General features: G+C 37.3%; 1 protein-coding gene across 6 annotated transcripts in view; it reads left to right on the forward strand.

Annotated features, from left to right (window-relative positions):
* jph1b (junctophilin 1b) overlaps window positions 1–25,496 on the forward strand; it is a 103,699-nt gene that overhangs the window by 9,374 nt on the left and 68,829 nt on the right. For 5 of the 6 annotated variants that reach the window (XM_069921191.1, XM_069921187.1, XM_069921190.1 and 2 more), the window contains exon 2: window positions 2,498–3,257. The exons of the other annotated variant lie outside the window; for it this stretch is intronic. In XM_069921191.1, the coding sequence (XP_069777292.1) occupies window positions 2,498–3,257 (760 nt within the window). The remainder of the gene's footprint in view (window positions 1–2,497; window positions 3,258–25,496) is intronic. 6 annotated transcript variants of the gene reach the window in all.

The raw sequence follows: 25,496 nt of genomic DNA on the forward strand, positions 1-25,496 counted from the left end.
TGTGCATGCAATGCTTTTCCTATTTAAGTGCTTGGCAAAACCTCTCTGAAATATAGTAATTGTATTTGAATCCACCTCTTCCACAAGAAAAAAGTTCCACATATGAACCACTCTCTATGCAAATGGAAAAACATTTTTAATCAAATCCTCTAAAACTCCTTGCTCTCACCTTTACCAATACCCTTTAGTTTTTGACCTTCCTATCATGGGAAGAAGATTCTGACTATCTACTCTATCTTTCCATCTTTCAATTTTATATAACTTGATCAGGCAACTCTCCTGTCTCCTTCTCTTCAGATAAAACCATCCCAGACAATCCAGTCTCTCCCCATAACTAGTTCCCTGATCTAGGTACATCCAAGTGAATCTCTTCTGCACTCTCTCCAGCACCTCCACACTTTTTAAAGTGGTGACCAGAACTACATACAATGCTCCAAGCTTCCATTGCATTCTTTATCTCCCAGGGTTAGAAATTTAAATTCAGATATGGAGAGCTTCCTTTGGCAGGCACTAAACTGGCATGGTGTCTCTTGTCTGTCTGCCTGCCATATGTTTTACCCAACTTACACTTGTCATTGATGTGAAATGGTTTTACTATTCAGAACATCTCATCATAATTTATGCACAGCCTATTGCATAATGGTTTCCATGGAGCTGGATGGAACTGCAGAACATTCTGCAATGTAAAATGATCTTTTCATATTTTTCCATAATGATAATAAAGAATCAAACTGAGATTATGAAATATTCCCAAAACTCAATTTGTTGAAATGGTTCATTTTTAAATTGCAGCAATCATCAGTTCTAAGGAAATGATTAATGATTGCAGCCCATTTTTGTTCATCTTTGTTCAGCAGTAAAGGATAGTCACAAATTCGATCAGTATCAAAAATTCTGGATTATCATTGAGGCTGGCGAATGTAAATCTAGGAAAACTGAAAGAAACAATTGTTTGTTTCACCATTGGTGCCCTCACAACTTCTCCTCTTTGCCAATTTTATACCTTTTAAAAATAATGCCAACTGTGGTGTATTTTCAAAAAAATCTTCTGGTTATAATCTCTTTCCACAGCAAAAAAAATCACTGAAATATAAAATAAATTAATTATTTCAGTTTGGTGTTCAGCATTTCAGACTTGCACTCTCTCACTGCTCCATGCTCCCCACGTGGTGAGTTACTGTGCATCTCTGAGATCAAATTAATTTTCTTAGTGATGCTGTAATTGAATCGGAGAGTAATATTGAAAATGTCTTCCTCCTTAAGCTTTGGCCAAAGCTCACATATTACTCCAACAGCCATTTTACGTTTCTAATAAAACAAAATGAGAAAATAATTATTGGCATTATATTCTTATGCTTCATTTCTAATATTTAATATTATTTCTTCACTTTAATAAATAACTGCAGTAAGCTAGGCAAGAGAATTTTATACTGTACTTTATTCAAATTGAGATTTAGAATATTTCTGAAGTAATAAATTTGTTACAAACTCTGCATTATATCTATTTTAACTGTTTTTACCATTTGGATTTTTGTCTTTAAAATATTGTAATATGTCTGCTTGAATTGCTGGAGCATCTTATTTTACGGGAGATCTTAGCACAGTCAAGGTTGCCTAGATTCCAGAACTCCAACTGAGCATTGTTGCCAGTTTTTAGTTCTTTCCACCAGCCAATTGCTTTATATCCTGTTGCATTCTTTGTCTGGATGTAGATGTTTCTGCCAATGAGGTAAATACTTTTGTGGAACACTGCTGGAAAGATGATAAAAGGCATGAATATCAAGTTTGAGGCAATTGGCAATTACTGAACAAAAGCGTCAGCTAAAAATCTGCAAACCCACACTACATTCCACTTTTAGTATGCCTATTTTTATGAACTTGGATATTATCACCTTATTTTGACTTGTTATTTAAGAATATATTCTGCACTGTTTTAGAACATGGATCAGTACAACACAGAAACAGTCCCTCCAGCCCACAACATGATGCCCAAATTAAACTAATACTCTGCACATTCATGTCTATATGTTTGTTCACTCTGTACTCGCTCAAAGCAATAACCTTACAACAAAAAAAATCAAAACATCTACATTCTTAACACAAATATAACTGTGACACTCATCATAAGATAGAATACAAATTCACAATTCTTCAATTTGGTGAATTCTGAAAATGCTTGATTCTAATATGAGAGAGTATTAGAATGAACACATCGATTTTAAAAGTAGGAAAAACATTCCTGTTAATAAATGTTATTAAAACAATTACAATATTTTTACTGGCATACGATATAATAAATATTGATATTTCCTAGTTCCATATATCATTTTGATCTATTCACAAGACTGCAAACATTTTCTGGAATATACTTTTGGTGGGGCATGAATAACTGAATCACCAGAAACCAAGGCTTAAATGTCCATTTAATTTTCTATTGGATGTTTACATTTTGAGCTTAAGTGCACATTGTAATTTCTTTTTAATCCATGTTCTGAAGGAACGTACCAGGGACAATGGGCTGGAGGAATGCGTCATGGATATGGGGCACGTCACAGTGTGCCATTTGGAATGGCCACAGTCATCCGTTCGCCACTCCGCACCTCGCTAGCGTCACTTCGAAGTGAACAGAGCAATGGCACGATTCTACATGATATATCTGCAGATAGTCCAGCTGGGACAAGAGGTGGGTTTGTCCTCACCTTTCACAGTGATACAGAATTAATGACTGGTAAGAAAAAGGGCTTTTTCAGAAGAGGATCACTACTGGGAAATCTAAAGCTCAAAAGATCCGAGTCCAAGTCATCTCTGGCTAGCAAACGCAGCTCTGCTCGGAGTGAAGCTTCCATGAGTAGAATAAGTTCAGCAAATAGTGATGCTAATTCAACAATCAGTTTTGGAGATGGTGATTCTGAATATTTACCAGTAGAAGATCATGTTGATGCTACTACAACTGAATCGTATATAGGGGAGTGGAAAAATGATAAACGCAGTGGGTTTGGTGTAAGTGAGCGTTCAAATGGTATGAAGTATGAGGGAGAATGGTTGAATAATCAGAGAAATGGTTATGGATGTACTACCTTTCCCGATGGCACAAAAGAAGAAGGAAAATATAAACATAATATTTTGGTTCGAGGAAAGAAAAAGCATCTTATATCCATTAGAACCAGCAAAATTAAAGAAAAGGTGGAGAGAGCAATAGAAGGAGCACATCGAGCCGCAGCAATTGCCAGAACAAAGGTGGATATAGCAGCTTCGAGGTGAGTAACACGCAGTGTAGGTTTGCTGTGCTCTGACTAACTTCTGAAGTAATTTTAAACTTTACTAATATAAGCATAATCTGAAAATAAGATTTTATGTTTACATTTAAGACAAAAGTATTGAGATATGTTTTATGTTTTCTCTCATAAAATTGTAATGAAAGAGTATGGATTTAGAAAATATGATTTTGGTTTTCTATCTCTTTTTAAAATGGTTGACTCACCAATTATATCTCCTCAGCCTGAGGCTGCACATTTCAGAGATTCTATTTTCCTGGTTTCTAAATATATTTGTTATTTAACCAAAATTAACCCATGAAGATCAAGTCTTCCTTTGCATTTATTCAAAATGTTGACTACTTTCAAGAATTGCACAACTATTTGTTTGTATGACTGCAATTAGTATCTTACCTTGTTGCCCATGATTCTGTGAACATCTTTTGCCTTCCCTGACTCCCACTGGAAAGTTGAAATTCTTAATTAATAGCTTTTGGAAAATTTCAGTGGTATTGTTAAGATAAATGAAAGAACTCTGTAAAATATTTCCTCGTACAAATAAAGGATAGTGAAAATTGTCCAACAGCAATTGCTAAGTTCAGAATATTAATGCCAAACAATTTTATAGCCATTTGAACTCGCTTTTCTCAGTAAATTAACTGTGCTGCCAGAGGTTTGGGACTGAAGCCATTCGTCAGTTTCATAATTTAAATGATGACTTGTCAGTGCATCTTACAGGTGTTTAATCAAGTGGTGGAATGCCTAACTGCCACTAATTTGGTTGTGCCTAGCTACCTTGAAATTGCAACAAGTAATGATGTCTCGTGACAGTTTGTCATATTTACGTTGTTTCCTTTTTTTCAATAAAATCATGGCAGATATAGTACAACTCCAATTATTCGAAATGGGATTATCTAAAATCCTGTCGTCCAAATTTTTTTTTTGACCTGGAAATGATGTCTTTTTGGCTCTGAAATTTTTTCTGGATAATTGAAGATTTTAGAAAAGTCAGAAATCCTCATTTATCCAAAAAATTTCAAAGCTGAAATGACATCATTTCACCTCTGAAAAATTTCAGACAAATGAGGATATCTGAAACAATCAGGTATCTTCAGCTATCCAAAATTTTTTTGAGAACTGAACTGACGTCACTGGTTGGAAAAATCTTAGAATTTTGGAAAAAACTTTGAATAGAATTTTGAGTTTTTGGTGTTGGATTTATCTTATTTTGTTCAGGTTGCTTTTTTTAAAATGAGCATTAAACATTATTTCATGCTTAAAAAACCTTCCCTTGTTCTTTGTTGTTGTTTAAACACTATTACAAATGATTTGCTGTTGCTACTGGGTTGTTTTAAAAAAAAAATGACCAGTTATCAGAAAATATCCTTTATCCGAAATAGGCCTGGTCCCAACCATTTTGGATCGTCAGAGTTCTACTGCTCGCTTTGCTTGGTGAATTAATGATCTTATTTCCAAAACAACTGAGGTGAAAGTGCAATATTTTGAACAGATATAAATGTAATATTTTGATATTACAACTGTTTAGAAACTAACAGGAAACCGGGATGATTAAAGCATTTAGTGTGTTAAATAATAATCAAAGAGAATTCAGAACAGAGCAGTGTAACCTTCAAATGTACAGCCACCTTTTTATGGTGATGTCAAAAACACATCAAAAATTATCTTTATCAAGACTAAATTTATTTGAAGAATTACTGAACAAATGACTTTCTTTTTAAAATATTTTTATTGAGTTTAACATATAAATCCTACATAGAAAGTCTTCTAATTAAACAAATATCAAATTGTCATATCACATACATATCACAAATTAATATAAATGTAAATCAAAAACCTATCCATATTTGTTATTTTAACAATATTTCTTAAAAAGTAATTCTGGATTTTAAAAAAATAAGTAAAACTATATTAGACTATCTGTTGATCTAAACATTCTGTCTTATTTAATGATTTATTAGTACCATATTTAAATCCATATTTAACAAGTGAATCTTTAAAAAATAAATAAAAAGAAAATAAAAGAAAACAATAAAAACCAAAAACTAAATCTAATTTATCCTCCCCCTCTAATTAAGGTTACCTTGTAGAAAAGGATGCAAAGTTATGGATCAAATAGCATCACTAGAGCATCCAAACTTCTTAATTCTTCCAATCATGATAGAATTCTATGAATGGGCTCCACATCTTTTCAAATTTAAACTTTTTATCTTTAATGTTGTATCTGATTTTCTCCAAGCTTAAATAGGACATTATATCATGTAACCACTGTGTATGAGTGGATGAAGAGTCATCTTTTCATTTCATTAAAATTGCTCATCTGGCTATCCATATGATAATAGCTAAAACTTTATCCTGGGATGCAAACAGAGGTACATCTGGTTCATGAGGAAATACCAAACAAGGCAATTAAAGAGCATGGTTCTATTTTAATCTTAAAAATTGTTAATAAAGTTTGGAAAATGTTTTCACAAAATCTTCCTATTTGGACACTCACAGAACATATAAATCAGTGAAGCTTCAAAAACTTTACACTTCTCACATAATGGATCAACATCTGCATAAAAACAAGATAATTTTATTTTGGACATTGTAATAAGCAATACCTTGCACAAAATGAGGAATCATTAATCAAACTGAAAATGTTCTATTCAAATCATGTTCCTGATTATTTTAATCCCAGCCATTGAGGCTGATCTTAAATCCAATAAGTCATTATAAATAGATGATATTAATTCACTGTGAATTAAAGAAGTTAAAGAATAATTTTAGAATTTGAGATTCGAGGTAAATCAGAAAGTTTGGACTGAACAAAATGCCTAACTTGTAAATATCTAAAAAAATGTCTATTAGAAAGATTACATTGAGCTGACAATTGTTCAAAAGAGGCAAAATTATCTTGAACAAAAAGATCTTTATAACTTTTGATACCTAATCTATACCATTCCGTAAAGCCTGTATCTAACAGAGACAGTGTTTGATGTTACTTAATGAGATCAAAGTACTATTATTGGGAAGGTCACAATTTTCAATTTTATTATTGGGCAATTAATACTAAAAGTAAATTACATATATTACATTTTGATAAATTAGTGAACCGCCATTCTTGGGTAGAAAAATGGAATTGAAGTTTTCGAAAAAAATCATTTATGTTGGCAATTTTAGGGTCCTTTTTGCCCTTTTCCTTTTCTAAATTTACACATTATCCAATAATGAGAAATAGATTGAGAACATGGGCTCATTTTGGAAAATGTTTTGGTAATAATAGCTTTTCTCTTGCTGGTCCCATTACAGATATCCATCTTTTTCAGCCTTCTGTGTTAGACTGAACAAATTAGTGAACTTTCTGGGAAAACCATGAAAAATTTTTGTTCAGTAATGGTATTAAGGATAACAGAACAGTATGAGTACATCAAGTTATGTATTATATTGAACAATGGAACTAGTTTAAAGTGCGATATTTCCTGCACCTAATCTATTTTCCACAATATATTGACTTTTGGTTTTAATAGAGGGTTAAAATACAGTGCTCCTCCTTCCCTCCCAATTATTAATTCCCTAGTCAAGTTCATATATGAACAATATTTTTTATTAAGTGCATTAAACTGATGAACTTACACAAATATTTTAAATGTCATACACTATTAATGAACAGCAGTCAGTGAGAGATAACAATCTTTTTTGATCTATTCCTAAATAGGGATGAATATCTTCTTCCCTCCGTATCTCTGTTTCTCCAACCTTTAGCACTGCTGCATTCAAACTGATTCTTTCTGAGAAACTGAAAGGCACTGCATTGAGGTGTCTTTAAATTTATGGTTAAATAAAAGCCTTATGTTGGTGAAGGTAAGAAGAATGAAGAGTAGATCTTAATGAAAATTGGTAGATTCTGAAGAAAATGGACCATGTAGATGATACATGGGGGAAATCTAGAACCAGAGGGCAGTTTCATAGATGGCATTGAGAACAAATTTCTTCTGAGGATCATGCATCTTTAGAATCCTAACGAGCTGCAGAGCTGGAGTCAAGGCAAAAATAGACAGCTATTTGTAAAGCGAGTCAAAGGGTATAGCAAAAGACTTATTGAGGACAACTTTTGGATCAGCTAAGATGTAACTGAATGGCAGAGGAGACTTAAGGGGCCAAATGGCCTACTGCTGTTACTGTTTCTAAAGTTTTTATTTAATACAGCATTTAAGTATCTCTGAAATGTCTATTATTTTATCAAAAATGTAAAATAACAAGTACAGGGTCATAGCTTTTGAAATCCTTACAACTCTGAAATGTGGCCATGGATTGCACAGTGGGCTTTGTTTTCACAATTACCATCAATTGTTGTTTGTAGATAATCTTTATCTCTTGTTTACGTGCTTACATATTATAAATACACCAACAGTGCTGAAAACAATGCCATTTTCTGTGAATTGCCCCTCACCACAGTCACTACCCCCATCAGTCACCCTCCCAGTCTGTCGCCACCCCACCATCAGACCCCCCCCCCCCATCAGTCACCCCCTGCGACGTGCTGCTGCCACAAACGGTGGGGGGAGTGGCTATCCAGGTTTGCGGTGACAGCTCAATGCAGGAACGTGGGAGCAATGACCATCTTCCTTAACCATAACCCTCCACACCGCTGGAACCAATCTGCCAGTGCCAGAGCAGTTCCAGCAGCATAGAGGATTATGGGTAAGGAAGACAGCCATTGATCCTGCATTTCCACATTGAGCTGTTGCTGTGAACCGGAGCGGCGTTTGCAGCAGGAGTGCATCGCAGCCCCCCACTCTCTCGCCTGATCGCGGCAGTGGCCACTCTCTCCTCTATTGTGGCAACAGCCACTGTCTCCACCCCAATCGCAGCTGTGGCCAATCTCCCCCTGATCATGGCAGCGGCCTCTCTTCAGGGCCCTGTATGGGATTATTTTCCAAACACATTGTGTGGTTCCTTTACTTCATGTATGAAATAATAGGTGTTCCTGTTCCACAACATCCCAACTTCAGATTTCTAGCATTCTATGGCATAAATCCCAGTTCAGCATCAAAGCCCCCCTTTGACTTGAGAATCCTTTAAAATTAATCTGTCATATCAATTCCATTGCATAATCTAATCCTGCTTGTTCCCAAGAGAAGATATATAATATATTCTGTCAGAATTGGGTTTTGGACAATTGCATAAGCACTTGAAACTGCTACATTGAAAGCATACTTCAATGTCATTTTGTTTTCTTCCTTAATGCCCACCACTCCTAGATCTCAGATACCTCACTCCACTCACTCTGCCAGGATTACAGTGGATTGTAAATAACTCTTCTGTTTTGGCAAAGCAAGGTTGAAGTGCCACAGCCTTCCAATTTTATTATTTCTTGAGAAGTATGACTTTGTATAACCTCTTATTAAAAGTGGTGAAAGTGAGAGCATATTGATCTGTTTTCAAATTAATGGTCTCAGAAATATCAGTTAATTATATTAAGGTAAATTTACAATGCAACAGATGTTGATGGAATACAGAATTCTGAATCCACCCACTACTAGCTCATGGGTGGTTGGTAACATCTTTGCAAGAGTGGGAAGATTTCCATTGATAATTTAATTAAATATAGCATTGTTATTTGTTTGCAAATGTTTAAGGCTGGCTTTCTTTCAGAGAGAATTCTGTAATGCCTATCAGATAAAAGCAAAGATGAAGGAGCAGAGTCCTATGCTGCCAGGTTTACATCTTTAATTGGCAGAAACAAATAGGCCCACCACAGGAGACACAAAAAGACTTGGACTTAACAGAAGGCAAGATGAATGTTCCTGGTTGTCCAGACCCATGTGTTCATCGTTCCACAATAGCACACTCAGCTGAGAAGTGGAGGGTGTATTTGGATTGTTTGGTCTTGGGGTGGGAAAATAGCATTGCAAGAAATTAAGGAAGCACTTATACTTATTACGGCCTCTGGAGCCCATAGGCTTTTTGAATGCTGTTTTCTTATTGTAGTTTAAGATTTAAACCATGGCATCCAAATCTCCCAAGCAAAACCATTCACAGCAGCTGTATCTTTCCAGCCTGACTTTTTGTTACATGCAATGGCTGTATGTTCTGCAGGCATGAAACACTTTAAAGTCTTCTTATCCAGTTTGAGATACTTGGTCAAATTGAGTGTTAATGAAATGGAATGGAAGTACTGTACTTACGAATTAGACCTTTATACACATTGTAAAGGTTGATACATAACCAATGGTCACCAAGCTGAGCATTTCAAATGAAAGTCATGTGCATGCTAATGTGTACAAGTGCAAAGTGATGCACTTAACGAGAAACTGCACAGAGCGAGAAATATAATCTAAACAATGCTATGTTAAATGGAAGAGCCTAGCAGTCTGGGGTAGTCATAGTCACAAATGAGCAGCAGAATAGGCTGCTGAGGAGTAACCAATATGTACTTGGTATTTGACTTTGGAAAAATAGTTAGCCCTGGCTGCAAAAAAAAACTTGTGCTAAATAAATACAAATTGGAGATGAAGTTTTATGGTACAATTCTGGACACCACACTTTGGGAAACATGGTTAAGTGTTGGAGTTATATAAAAAGTGGAGCTCAGGAATTGGCCATTTGGGTTATGTGCGTGTTTTTCCTCTTGGATTCTTTACTTCAACTCCTACGTCAACTCATCCTTCTGTTCTTTGCACACGTGTGGCTTTTCCTTATTGGTGAAAGTGAGCTTAACATTCTCTTTGGCAGAAAGTGATGAAAGTTACCCTAGAATTACCTGTTGCATTTACTAATGTTGCATTTAGAATGATCTACCTCCAAAAACACATAACTTTAAAGACCACCAGAACAAAGAACAGTACAGCACAGGAACAGAGCCTTCATGTATGTGCTGAACATGATGTCCAAATAAAAATAAAAAATGCTTCAGGAATAATTCCTCCATTCCCTTCATATTGGCCTCCAGCAGGTCATTTCTTGGCCTTTACTAAATAAAAGCATCCCTGCCCATACAGTCTTTCTTCATAATTGTACCATATTATTATCTGATATTATGCTTCCATAGTATGTCCTCTTCGTAAGTTGGAGCCCAGACTATGCATTTTATTCCTAAATGTGATCACTGCAAGGCACTTTGTATCTTAAGTAATTTTGCGTTTGAAATTTGTTTCATTATATATAAACCTTAACATTTTGTTTGCATTTTGTAGCTTTGTTAGATTGTGTTGTTGCCTGTAACATTTTGTAATCTTTAGTCCATTTATGCTTCTACTCTGCTTAGATTCTTTCTCTCCTGTCACAGCTCATTTGTTTATGACCTTTTTTCTTATTCCCAATACCACACACACTTTTCTTAAAAATGCATCTACTTACCTATACTGCCTTCATCATCTTGCTTTGTGCTGACGACATCAGGTACTTTAAGATGTAAATACTGCATTCTAGGTGTCTTTGTAATGAATTTAACATACAGACAACAGTTAGAAGAATAATGATACAGTTGCAGAAATCAGATGAATTATTATGCTGCTCTTCTAGATTCTATTTTTTAAAAATTTTGGTTAATTTAGATACTTTGGAGATTGCAGTAGTTTGTGTATTTGCACAGAACTGTCTTACCTTGTGTTACAAATTGGAACATATTATTAGTAATTATAACATGTCTCGTGCAAAGGAGATGTGGTCCTGTTATCAGGACATTTTAAGTATGAATGAAATGTTCAGCTTTTGTTTATAAACTGTAGTAACAGCTGACCAGAAGTAGAAGTTAATTTTAAAATGTGATTTTCATGGTCAGATGTGTGAATACAAGTCTTAAAATGGTAATAGCAATTAAGAGGTTTTTTTTATATTGAATTTTGTTGTAGTGACTTGAAACACAAATATAGTATGTAACACATTTATTATTAAAGTCAGGTGGAATGCTTTAAACAGATTCTCATGGTGTGCTTTTGAGCATTTTAATACTTTTACAGTGTCAGAAACAAATTATTCATTTGACACATTTTTCTTTCTGTCCCTCCATTCATAAACTACAATTTACCATTCTGTTAAAATTGTGCTTCCAGAATTGAACCATACTTTTACTCAGTCCCAACATGACATAACACCCAGCTTCTTTTGAAGATAATCATTTGTGACTATCCAGTGTTCTATTTGCATGAAATAATGTTACCACAATTATTTGAAACTAAAAGGCAATGGAAAACTGATTGATGAACTGTATTTGGTATTTCCTCAGAGCATCAGAATTTATCAGAAAATGAGGCAGAAATTTCATTTGTACATGTGTATCTTTTGTTTTAAAATACATTATTGGTGGAATGATGGACTTTGCTGTCCAAGATCTTGTAGTAAAAGATTGACCTAATCAGTGTGCATCATTACATTGGACAGCAATTCCATGCAGATGCTGAAATCTTTGAGCAAACAATGAGAATCAGGCAGCACCCAAAGTGAAAAATGGTCAGTCATGTTTCAGGTAGGGCCCATTTTTTGGTGCAAAACTGGGAAGGAAAGATAGGCATAGAAGGGGATGGGGTCTGGGAAGGGCCAGAGAGGTTAGGATTTAGGAAGTTGCTGTTCCAGTTGTCCGCCCTCACCAGAGTCCTGGATATTACTCTTTCACAAAAGGATTGGCTGTGGAAACATTTGTGTGACATTTACATATTTATCAATTAAAATTGCCAAAAAGTGTTCTCTTTTAATGTTCGCCAGATGATGATGTTTTAATTACTAGCAAGCAACTTCAGGTGCTGAAAATAAACTGTTTAAAGTTCAGATTTATCGTCCGAGTACAAACATGACACCACATACAAATTTGAGATTCAGTTTTCTGCAGGCCAGGCAGATTTCTACTTAATGTAGTGCAGACAACTAATCAAGGAAAGATGTATACAAAAGGGAGAAACAAATTGCAATACAGAAACAAACACAAAATATTCAATAATAAATAATGTGCAAAGTAACTATGTTTTCTCAGCCTGGTGATACCAGCCTTGCGGCACCTATACCTCTTTCCTGATGGTAGCAGCGAGAACGGAGCGTGTGCTGAGTGCTCTCTGACGGCAGCATCCATATAGATTTTCTCGTTGGTGGGAAGAGCTTTGCCTGTGATGTACTGGGCTGTGCCCACTACCTTTTGCAGAGCTTTCTGCTCAGAGAAATTGGCACCCCATACCAGGCTATGATGCAGCTGGTCAGCACAGGTTCCACTACACCCCTGTAGAGGTTTATCAAGGTTTTCGATGTAATACCTATAGGCTAGTAGTATCAAACCACACGAGTCAGAGTGCAGGTAAAACACTAGTTTTAATAGACTGATATACAGCTAGACTTTGAGACCTTGGTTTTGCCTCTGTATGAGCCTAGGCCAGAATGAGGGGGAAGGGATACCCCCAGGCTTATATACAAGGTGTGCTTTTGAGCACTGCTGGTGACCTAGTGGTGTAACGACATCATGCATTGACATACCACCACAATACCAAACCTCCACAAACTCCTGAGGAAAGATAGATGCTAACGAGCTTTCTTCACAATGACGTCAGTGTACAGGGTCCAGGAAACGTCCTCCGAAATAGTGAATCTCAGGAATTTAAATTTGCTCACCCTCTTCACCACTGCTTCCCAAATGATTGACGGCACAGTTGGTGTAATAGTTAACACTACACTGTTGCAGTGCCAGTGATTGAACCGGATTTTGAACGCTACGCTATCTGTAAAGAGTTGGTACGCTCTCCCCATGTATCCCCGGGGGCTCAGGTTTCCTACCACCATTCAAAACATACCGGGGTTGTAGATTAATTGGCTGTAATTAATTAACTGGGCAGCACAGGCTCATGGGCTGAAATAGCCTATTATCGTGTTGTATGTCTAATTTTTTTTAATTTAAAAATTTAATTAAAAAGAAATAATTTGATCACTGGATTATACACCTCTGGATTTTCCTTCCTAAAATCTACAATCAGCTGCTAAGTTTTGCTGTCATTGAGTGTGAGATTGTTATTGGTGCACCATTCAGTCAAGTTTCAATCTCCCTCCTGTATGCTAACTCATCACTCCCTTTTGAACAACCCACTGCCGTGGTACCATTAGCAAATTTGTAGATGGTGGTGTTGTTGTACCAAGCCACACAATCGTAGGTGTAAAGTGAGTACAGCAGGGGGGCAAAGAATACAGCCCTGTGGTTCTCTGGTACACTGCTGAAGATTGTGGTTTGGAGGTGAGGAAATCCAGGATCCAATTGCACAGTATTGAGATTGGTGATCATTTTTTGATGATTGAGTTAAGTGATGAACTGTAATTGATAAAGAGCATCCTGATGTATGCATCTTTGCTGTCCAGGTGTTCCAGGGTTTTGTGTAGAGCCAGTGAGATGGCATTTGCAACAAACCTGTTGCTGCAGTAAGCAAATTGGAACAGATCCATATCACCACTCATACAGGAGCTGATATGCGTTAACATTAGCCTTTCAAAACACTTCATCACTGTGGATGTGAGTGCTACTGGTCAGTAGTCATTTAGGCAGGTTACCACACTCTTCTTGCACACCCGTACAGTTGAGGCCTGTTTGAAACAGATAGTTACAACACCCTTCCAGAATAAGATGTTGAAGATATCCGTGAATCTGTGTTGATCAGCACAGGCTTTCTCACCTGCCTACTCGGTCCAGACCAGATGCTTTCTTTGGATTCCCTCTCCTGAAGGCAGGAAATCAGGTTTAGAAGGCATCTGGGAGTGAAGCTTTGCTGTATAACCTACTGCACCGGAGGTGGTTTTGTAGCAGTTTATATCAGTTAGACCCTGCCACAGCTGTTGGGTATCCTACAGATTTTATTATAATTAGAGATTTTAAAATAATCCCTTTCTAATGTTACTTGTTTTGTGTATTCTATCGAAAGCTCTCTTCATACAATCTATGTGATTTAGGTAGTTTAAATTTCTAAATTTGTCCCTTTGTGTATACAGTCTTCTCCATCTTGAAACACATTGCTTAACCCGAAAGAGTCAGTTTGATTTGGGACGAAAGGATTTTGAAAGGACATTCCAAATTATATGATCCTGATTACTTCAGTTAATGTGAGCAGACTCACACTGATGTTGAAGTAACTAATGGAAATAATGTCTCAAAAAAGGATATTTAATTAACTGTGTAAACCTATTAAATACTTAATGTGTTGAGTTGAGGTAAAGTTCTGTAGCACAATTAATAATCCTTCAATATTTACAAAGTTGGTAATGTTCTATCAGGGAATATTGTTGATGGTTAGTGTCGTGTATTTTAAATGGATCCAGTTGATATTTAAAGCAGCAGGAATATTACAGTTTGCCACTGCTTTAAACTTTTAAAACCATATGCACTTGAAGGCAATGACGACATCATTTTTTTAAATTAGAAATCTTTAAATTTAATTAGGAATCTAGGGGGATCTAAAGAGAAAATATTAATTCTGTTGGCCACAATTGTACTATTTCGACTTGACACCCAAAATATGTAACATTAAAAGGAGATACTGAAGAAAGTTCTGGGAGCTTCACACATGGTTTCAAAGTGTCAAATGGCATTCAGTACTAACAAAGAAATACAAATGGACAGCTTTCATAAGGGAATTTAATAAAGGGAATTTTTCATTTATAGGTCTACAGGAAGCAAACTAGCGTTAAGGGAATGACAGGATTGCTGTACAAAGAACTGGCATGGACTGAATAGCCTTTTACTCTGCTCTTACATTCAATTAATATGCTGCATTAATGAGAGTCTGCTTGCTTAAGACCGGCTTCTGTAACAATACAACTTTGCATCCAGTTCATAAAGAAGTCATCGTCATGGCATTCCATTGTAAATCATTATCGAGCCTTTGGCATCCTTGCAGCTGTACATCGCCGGTCAATGAAATTATCTTTCACCTTTTTATTGCCATTAATGGACCAACCTTTCTGGTTTTAAAGCTAAATTTGTTTTGCACTTTGTAAAAAAAAAATGTTGGGTTTGCAAGAATGAGAAACCTTAAGATAAGCAGAATGCACATGTTGCTGTGGCGTATCCAGCAGAGAACTCTTACTAAATAAGGCAATGCACGAGTTGGCTTATCAGCAGTTGACAGGAATATAGTCGACCAACAGCTGATATTGAAGCCCATCTCCGCCGTGCTGTCATCTGCTCAGAGTTTTATACAGATTATGTTTATCACCAAGCAGACTGCTGATTCAATGAAAATTTCAACTGCCACGGTATATTTTGCATTTGACTCTTAAAGCCAAATCAGGCAGGAGTACTCAAGCCCTGTTATATGCACTTCGGAATTGCTCTCAAGGCTTTCATGTATGGTATCCAAAATATTTAAACTTCATAGTTCCCTGTTAGTAATCTGCAAAGGGTCATGCATTAGTGTAAGATCTCTCATTCATGAGTTAGTGGCAAAGCTAAAAGAGTGATCATGTTTTAACATTAACACATAACATATAAACCTCTTTCCTTTGTCCTGATATGAGCAACTAAGCTGTTGATTATATTTGATTAAAAGTGTAACTTATTCTCGTGGGATATTGCCATTCATTACTTTGAAACTGATTAGAAAGTAACTTGAATAGACAAAACTATAGGACGCAGGTCATCGTCACCTCACACTTTCATTCAGATTGGGAAATAGCAAGTGTTTTGCTAAAGTGACTGAAGGAAGGTAGAAGGGCATTCATTGCCAGTTTTGTTCAGGCTTGTCAACTGGATCATTGCAGCCTGAGGTTTGGGTTTCTGCACACAAGTAAAAAAAAAAGTACAGAAACCCACATAAAAGCCAGCTTTAACACCAGGTAAAATATGGTCTATCAGGATGAAATTCTCATTATGCAATTATATAGAAGTTTAAGATCCAGAAGGAGGCCATTCGGTCCCTACACCAGCCACAAATGGATGTTAGGTTAATCCTACTTCCCTGCTCTCACTCCTTTGCCCTGTAGACTTTTCAATTCCTCTGCCATTTTAAAAGTGGTGAGAGTTTATGTTATGATGATGAGTTTCAGACCACCTATTTCTCCAGGAGCAATTTTTGTTCAGATTTCCCTGTCTTTAATCTATCAATTATCTTCAATCTCATCCTCTAATTTACAGACCTTTCTGCTAAAGGAGATCGGTCATACAATTTCATATTTTTCGATACCTCTGTTAGTTCAGCTCAAGTTTATTATCATCTGATTTATATATTCAACCTGAAAAAACAGCATCTTTCTAGACCAGTGTGTACACGCAAAAACACACAATACATAATTATCTAATAGTAATCAAATAAATTAATTTATATTATTATTTGGGATGATTTATATGGTTTCAGTATACTGTTCATCAATCTCACAGCTTGCAGGAAGAAGTTATTCCCCAGCCTGGCACTCCTGATTTTGATGCTCCTTTATTCCTTCTTGATAGTAGTGGAATACTGCACACTGTTTGGAAAGGGTCTTCTATAATTCCTATTTAGGGAGCGCTCCCAGTAATTGTCATCAATAGAGGAAAAGAGACCTCAGGGATCTTCTCAACTGTTTTAATAATCCTCTGTATAGACTTCAGGTCTGCTCCTTTGCAGTTACCATGCCACACAATGATGTATATTAAATCTCTCTTCCATCTTTTCCCAATTAAGCAACCTCAGTTTAGATGGTCCCTTCTCATAACAGAATTCTTCAAGCTTGTCAAGATCAGTGTGGTTCTTCTCTGTACCCTTTATCCAAATCTATTCGATCCTTTTGTATGTTCTGATGATCTGAATTGTGTGCAGCACTCTAGCCTATTTCCCATGTGCCTTCTCTGGACCAGTCCTGCTCCCTTCAGTGATTTATGGGTTTGGAGTCCAATATCACTCTGTCCTCTGAACGTACTACCCATCTAACGACTCCAGTTATAAAAGGAGCAGCAGGCCAACATAATCCCATTTAACTGGAGTAGAACAGCATTCGCTGAGATATTTCCATCTTGCCTTGGAATAGACTGGCAGATGTACATAGAGGATGGGTGAAAAAGAAATGTAATTTTGAACAGTACAGCACAGAACAAGCTCTTCAGCCCACCACACCCATGTTAACCAACTGAGAAGAGAAATGGATATCACTTTATTGTGTATCAAAGTGTTTTTGATTTCACAACATGTGTATTACCAGAAGATCTTTCTATTATGGTGTCTTTGTACATAAAGAATGAACACAATTTCAACGATCAGAGTACTAATGTTAAATGTGCATATGTGCCCAGTAATAAGGCAGGCGCAGGAAAACTTCAGTGGGGGAGTATTCTGGTAGAATCCAGCAGTACTGGTGCTTCACAAAGAATTCCATTGACAGCAAATGTGTACCAGGTCTGTGATGTGGTCTATAATGTGATAGAATGTTCATGTACCTCAGTTTGACCTGTGACATCAGAATAGACATTGAGTAATTTCTTAGCCTGCAGAGATAAATCTGGCACACAGGTCTACAAGGCAGCAACATGTATTTAGCTACAAGTCTTCCTCTTCATAATTCTTATCTACCTCTTAAAAAGAGGGATATTGACTCTCCTTCAAAATATACGCCAGTGTAAGTGCTAAACCTGCTGCTATTTTCTTCTCCATCAGCAGCTAACTCAGCTGCCATCAGGAAACAGGTACAAGTGCCACAAGACCTGTAGCACCAGGTTCACGAACAGCTGCCTCCCCTCCACCATCAGACTCCTCAATGACTAACTCAACAAGGGACTCATACTTGTGTACTTTATTGATTTTTTAAAATTCTCTTTGTATTGCAGTCCATTTGTTTACATTCATTATCTATTTACAGTTCTTTATTTGTTTACATGCATGTTGTGTACAGTATTTTTTTCACTACCAATAAATGGTAATTCTGCCTTGCCCATAGGAAAGAGTTGTATGTGATGTCATGTATGTACTTTGACAATAAATCTGAAATCTGAAAAAAAATCTAAATATCTTGTAAAACTGGCAACACAAATAATGAAAACAGGAGAGCAATGAATAGAATAATATCTTCTAAGCTAATCAGTTTCTGTCTCTTGCTATAAAACCAGCTCTTCAGATGGCAAGTATTTCTGAATTTGAAATACATCAATTTTTGTTTCGATGGAATATAAATTTGTTACAACAATATGATGTGCCTATACTAAAACATTTAATGAAGTTACGGATAAAGAAAAATAAAATGACAGGCTCTAGGGGTAAATTATCGGCTTTGACTCCGTTGTAGAATAATCAACTTATTCCTTTGTCAATACATAATCGAAGTTTATTGCATTGGAGATTTAAAGGTGTGAAAAATTTGGGAGATTGTTTTAAAGAGGGTAAATTTTTATCTTTTAATCAGATGAGGGAAGGTTTTGGTATTGATAAGAATTCTTTGTTTCTATATTATCAAATTCGATCTTTGGTAAGATGTATGTTTGGTAGAGATATGATTTTACCTGAAATGACTAAATTTGAGACTTTTCTTATGAAAGTACCAGAGAAGGGTTATATTTCATCTATGTATCAAATATTACAGGATGGGATGGATAAAAAGGGTTGGGAAAGATCTAAAAGTAAATGGGAAGTGGATACTGGTTTTATTTTTTCCGAAGATGATTGGTTAGATATCTGTTATGATAGTGTAACTAGATTGATAAATGCCCGTTATGCAATCATTAACTATAATTTTTACATCAATTATATTTAACACCTGAAAATTTTTAAAAAGTATGGTTTTCATGAATCAGACTTGTGTTTTAGATGTGGTGATACGGTTGGAACTTTTTTTCATGCTGTTTGGTCATGTATACATATAGAATCTTTTTGGAAGAAAATTCAATCGTTTTTAGAATATCTGTCTGTATAAGATTAAAATAGTTTTAGATCCAACAGTATTTTTATTGGGTAGTTTGCAACCTTTGAAAGGCTTGGGATTAGATAAGTTTCAGTTTGCTTTTGTATATTTAGCTTTATCCATAGCAAAAAAATGTATTGCTAGTATGTGGAAAGATACAAATATGATTGATATCAATAGATGGCATAATGAGATGAAATATTGTTTAATAATGGGAAAATTACATATGTTTCATGTGATAATTATAATTTTTATTAATAAGTGGTTGTTATATTCAGAATATTTACATTTCAATTTACATTGATTAGATCTTAATATGTATATTTAATTTTTCTTTAATATTTTTTCTTTTTTCTTTCTTTATGGCTCTCCTTAGGAGAGTTGGCTGAAGGGGGGGGGGTTCTTTTCTTTTCTCTTTTTTTATATATATAAAAAATAACATTCATGTTTATGGTTAATTGTTGTATATGTCATATATTATTTGTTTTTTGAACAAATAAATGAAGTTTAAAAAAAAATAAAACCAGCTCTTCCACTTGAAACAGTATTGTTGAACAAAAGAGAGACATATGAGAGACATCACCTATAAAATAATGGTTTGTAGACATGGGAGCAATTGGTTGAAATTGTAGCTTCAGTATGAAGTAATCTGATGTTGATTGAAAATTGTGTGAAATCTAAATTCAATCCATATCAGAAAGGCTCCTTCAGTGAAATATGCTTTACTCCTTAGTCAGATTTGATCGGTAAAGACCCAATTAGGAACAGAACATTTTCATAATGAGGTAGTAATTTTATGTTGACAGTTTTATGACAAGGCAATTTTGGAGAAAATAATTTTTCCAATTGCTTTTGTATGAAAGTTGCAATTATGAATAGGATTATCGCATAAAAGAGGACATTCTTTCATATCACTCATGAGCTCTGCTCACTTTCTTTATTCAAATCTATCAGTGTGATCATCTATTTCCTCCTTCCTCAATTGCTTGTCCAAATGCATCTTCACCATTTTATTCAAGCCCTCCCTGTGGGGCTGAATTCACCATTCTTATCACACTTTGGTCACAAAGGTACAGTTAATACATGTTGGCATGGCTAAGTTAGGCTGAATGGTCTGTTTGCATGCTGTATGATTCTATGGTTTCATTTGAATGCTCTGTTGGATTTCTTATTGACTTCAAACAAGGCACTTCATGTAGGAACTTTCTCCCTGGATCCAAGCCTAGCATCATTTTAAAGACCTCTCTTGGGACATCCTTCAGCCTTCTTTACGCAAGGGAAAAGAGACTGAATCAGCTCATTCTTTCCTGATGTGTATACTTTTGCATTTTTACAATCATCCTTGTAAATCTCTGCAGGGTTTCAACATTTTTTTTTACAATATGGCAATCAGAACTGCATGTATACTGCATTTAGTCTAACCAAAATGCAACTCAGATTCTCCATAACCTCCGAGTTTTTCAGTTCTAATCCTTTAGCAGTAAATCATGGTTTGCTATTTTCATTTTAATGGCTTTGAGGACCCACAGTCAGTTTTTAGTGTTGGATGTATTGATAATGGGAGATCTATTTGTTTCTGTACTTGTCCAGAGTTGCATCATCTAAGTAGTAAGTGACCTCCCATTTCTTCCTACCAAAGTTTACTACCTTACATTTATGAGCATAAAGCTTCTCTTGCCAATTATTTGCTCATTATGTAAGTTTGTTAATACCCTTAAACCTGTATCTTTGAAAACAGAAGCTGAATTATCATTTTAGGTGACAATATTTGAAAAGTGATAACACAGGGAGGGGAGCAGAGGGAAGAATGCAGGGATTCTGAGATACAACTCAATCGAAGGTTGACTATGCAAATACTGTTGGTATAGAATCACAGAAAACTGATGCAGGAGTAAGCCATTCAGTCCAATTTCAATATGATCATGGCTGACCATGAACAGAATTAGGGCAGTAAAGAAAAAAGAAAAAGTGCTGGATCTCTCGAGTAGCAACAGCTATATTCTGCATATCTGAGGTAGTCATAAAGCTGTACAGTACAGGTCCTCATCCATGCTGATCAGGTTGTCCATCCAAGCCAGTAACAAGGGCCAAGCACAGGCAACTGTCCCTCCAAACCTTTCCAACCAAGTACCAATCTAAATGTCTAAATCATGGTTCTCAACCTTTTTCTTTCCACTCACATTACACTTTAAGTAATCCCTAGGCTATAGGTGCTCCATGATTAGTAAGAGATTGCTTCAGGTGGTATGTGTGTGGAAAGACAAGGTTTGAAAACCACTGTTTTAATCATACGTAATTTACTCATTTTTCATAACTCCACAGGAAATAGGCCAATGGCAATTTTTCTCAAGCAAAATATTTCAGTAACAAATGGGTCTAGAGCAGTGATTCTCAACCCTCTCTTCCCACTCAAATACCACCTTCTTTGGCTTGGCTTCGCGGACGAAGATTTATGGAGGGGGTAAAAAGTCCACGTCAGCTGCAGGCTCGTTTGTGGCTGACCAGTCCGATGCGGGACAGGCAGACACGATTGCAGCGGTTGCAAGGGAAAATTGGTTGGTTGGGGTTGGGTGTTGGGTTTTTCCTCCTTTGCCTTTTGTCAGTGAGGTGGGCTCTGCGTTCTTCTTCAAAGGAGGCTGCTGCCCGCCAAACTGTGAGGCGCCAAGATGCACGGTTTGAGGCGTTATCAGCCCACTGGCGGTGGTCAATGTGGCAGGCACCAAGAGATTTCTTTAGGCAGTCCTTGTACCTTTTCTTTGGTGCACCTCTGTCACGGTGGCCAGTGGAGAGCTCGCCATATAATACGATCTTGGGAAGGCGATGGTCCTCCATTCTGGAGACGTGACCCATCCAGCGCAGCTGGATCTTCAGCAGCGTGGACTCGATGCTGTCGACCTCTGCCATCTCGAGTACCTCGACGTTAGGGGTGTGAGCGCTCCAATGGATGTTGAGGATGGAGCGGAGACAACGCTGGTGGAAGCGTTCTAGGAGCCGTAGGTGGTGCCGGTAGAGGACCCATGATTCGGAGCCGAACAGGAGTGTGGGTATGACAACGGCTCTGTATACGCTTATCTTTGTGAGGTTTTTCAGTTGGTTGTTTTTCCAGACTCTTTTGTGTAGTCTTCCAAAGGCGCTATTCGCCTTGGCGAGTCTGTTGTCTATCTCATTGTCGATCCTTGCATCTGATGAAATGGTGCAGCCGAGATAGGTAAACTGGTTGACCGTTTTGAGTTTTGTGTGCCCGATGGAGATGTGGGGGGGCTGGTAGTCATGGTGGGGAGCTGGCTGATGGAGGACCTCAGTTTTCTTCAGGCTGACTTCCAGGCCAAACATTTTGGCAGTTTCCGCAAAGCAGGACGTCAAGCGCTGAAGAGCTGGCTCTGAATGGGCAACTAAAGCGGCATCATCTGCAAAGAGTAGTTCACGGACAAGTTTCTCTTGTGTCTTGGTGTGAGCTTGCAGGCGCCTCAGATTGAAGAGACTGCCATCCGTGCGGTACCGGATGTAAACAGCGTCTTCATTGTTGGAGTCTTTCATGGCTTGGTTCAGCATCATGCTGAAGAAGATTGAAAAGAGGGTTGGTGCGAGAACACAGCCTTGCTTCACGCCATTGTTAATGGAGAAGGGTTCAGAGAGCTCATTGCTGTATCTGACCCGACCTTGTTGGTTTTCGTGCAGTTGGATAATCATGTTGAGGAACTTTGGGGGACATCCGATGCGCTCTAGTATTTGCCAAAGCCCTTTCCTGCTCACGGTGTCGAAGGCTTTGGTGAGGTCAACAAAGGTGATGTAGAGTCCTTTGTTTTGTTCTCTACACTTTTCTTGGAGCTGTCTGAGGGCAAAGACCATGTCAGTGGTTCCTCTGTTAGCGCGAAAGCCGCACTGTGATTCTGGGAGAATATTCTCAGCGACACTAGGTATTATTCTATTTAGTAGAATCCTAGCGAAGATTTTGCCTGCAATGGAGAGCAGCGTGATTCCCCTGTAGTTTGAGCAGTCTGATTTCTCGCCTTTGTTTTTGTACAGGGTGATGATGGTGGCATCACGAAGATCCTGAGGCAGTTTACCTTGGTCCCAACAAAGCTTGAAAAACTCATGCAGTTTGGCATGCAGAGTTTTGCCGCCAGCCTTCCAGACTTCTGGGGGGATTCCATCCATACCTGCTGCTTTGCCACTTTTCAGTTGTTCGATTGCCTTATATGTCTCATCCAGGGTGGGAACCTCATCCAGCTCTAGCCTTAGGGGCTGTTGAGGGAGCTGGAGCAGGGCGGAATCTTGGACTGAGCGGTTGGTACTGAAAAGAGATTGGAAGTGTTCTGACCATCGGTTGAGGATGGAGATCTTGTCGCTGAGAAGGACTTTGCCGTCTGAGCTGCGCAGCGGGCTTTGGACTTGGGGTGAGGGGCCGTACACAGCCTTTAGAGCCTCGTAGAAACCCCTGAAGTCGCCAATGTCCGCGCTGAGCTGTGTTCGTTTGGCGAGGCTAGTCCACCACTCATTTTGGATCTCCCGGAGTTTGCGCTGAAGATGGCTGCATGCGCGACGGAAGGCTTGTTTCTTCTCTGGACAGGACGGCTTAAGCAATCCCTTACTAACCATGGAGCACTTATAACTTAGAGAATACTTAAAATGGTATGTGAGTGAAAAGAAAAAGGTTGAGAACCATTGGACTAAATAATGAAGGAGACCAACTTGCAAAGACAAGACTATGTGTGATGGCTTTTTATCAATCCAGTCATGGATAAATGAATTTGTTACACACAGAATGGTGTGGCTAGTAGCTTATCCCTCATTTTTATTTACTTACTTTCTGATCTAGACTCAAGATGGTCCTTTAAGACTCAAGTCAGTTTGGTTATTGTTGGTTTTGCCAAGTCATTCTTGGTGATCATTCGGGTTTCTTTCCCAGAATATATTTTATGTCTTTTAGCAATATTTGGAAGCAGGGGAAAGTAGCAATGTGGCAGAGAACTGTTTACTTAACTGACAGTAGGTGATACTCAGGAGACTGTTTCCTTGCCCAGGTTATGTGTTGCAGTGAGTTTTCATGTGATCTGGTTAATGTTGTGAACTCTCAGGGCAAAGCCCTCCTGCCTCTATACCATTATATAGGATGCCACTCTTGGAGGATAGGACATGCCTAAAGATTATGATGGAGAAGACAGTCATGTCATCCATTTAACTGAATTGGACATTTGCTTGACAAATCTGTAAATCTGCCCTCAGTTTAGACATCAGTCCTCAGTGTGAGAAGGACCATGCAAGATTGAGCTGGGAGTGAATTAATGAGAAATTCAGAGACAATGCCAGGTGCTCCATCCATCTTAAATATTTTTCCTGTTTTGATAGAACATTTTCTTGATAAACTTTTTAAATATTGGGGTTTCATGAGGGTCATGTAAATATAATTGGAATGCTATATCATTATCTCTTCTCATTCTCTTTTTATTCTAATTAATTTCAAAGTATTGCTTATTGTTAGGGTTAGGAATTTACAAAATTTGTCTGCATATTTCTTAATCCCATCCATGATAAGGTGGTCTTTATGCTAATAGGTATGATTGATTCTTTATTTGAAGGACTCAAGGACCTCGGAGGGAGCCACCAGGTGCTATGAACCTGCTCTGCCAGACTTGGAACTATGATATTTGATCCTCTCAGCCAAACTATTGACAGAGATTGTGAATCACAGCCTAATTACAGATCTTTGTAATATCCCACCAGTCACAGCATGCCAACCTCAGCAAAATCAATTTAGTCACTTTCTTTGTTGTCTTTTAACTAATTGTGAATCTTGCTTTCTAAATTTTGTAATTGCCAGCATTGTCTTATAAACTTCATCTGTGTGGATTCAGTTTTTATCCTCCACAGAACTACTTCTGTTTTCCAACAGCTATTGCTATTCCTAATAAGTACTTTTATTCCACCTTCTATCATTTTGAAATATGTTGTACCCTGTCAGCCAATCCTGATTTTTCTGTAGCTATTTCTCAGTAATCCCGATAGGTTCCTCCCAAAGGTTGGTTGTTTCCAACTTCTCTGTCTTATTCCAGGTACTGTGCGCTTTTCTGTAGGGTAAATTTTTTTCAACACTTTTTCCTCGCACTTGATGCTTAGCAATCATTTGAGGCTACTCAGTTACTATACTGGCCTCTTGCCCACAGTGTCTTCCCTTTCTTTATTCTGTGAAACAAGAAAGTTTGCATATGCTATGATTGTTGTAAATAACACAAAATTACTCGAGAAATTCCTGCAGTGTCCATAGGAAACTTTGATGAAGAGCTCAGGCCCAAAACTTTGATTATATCTCTTTGCCTCCTATAGATGCTGTAGGACCTTTCTTTATTCTTTTGCATTGAGTTTACTTTAGATTGGTTTCAATTCTTCCAGATTTCACTCCCCTTCTCGGTGGTTTAA

Source organism: Narcine bancroftii, chromosome 2, assembly GCF_036971445.1.
Source record: "Narcine bancroftii isolate sNarBan1 chromosome 2, sNarBan1.hap1, whole genome shotgun sequence".
Classification (NCBI taxonomy): domain Eukaryota; kingdom Metazoa; phylum Chordata; class Chondrichthyes; order Torpediniformes; family Narcinidae; genus Narcine; species Narcine bancroftii.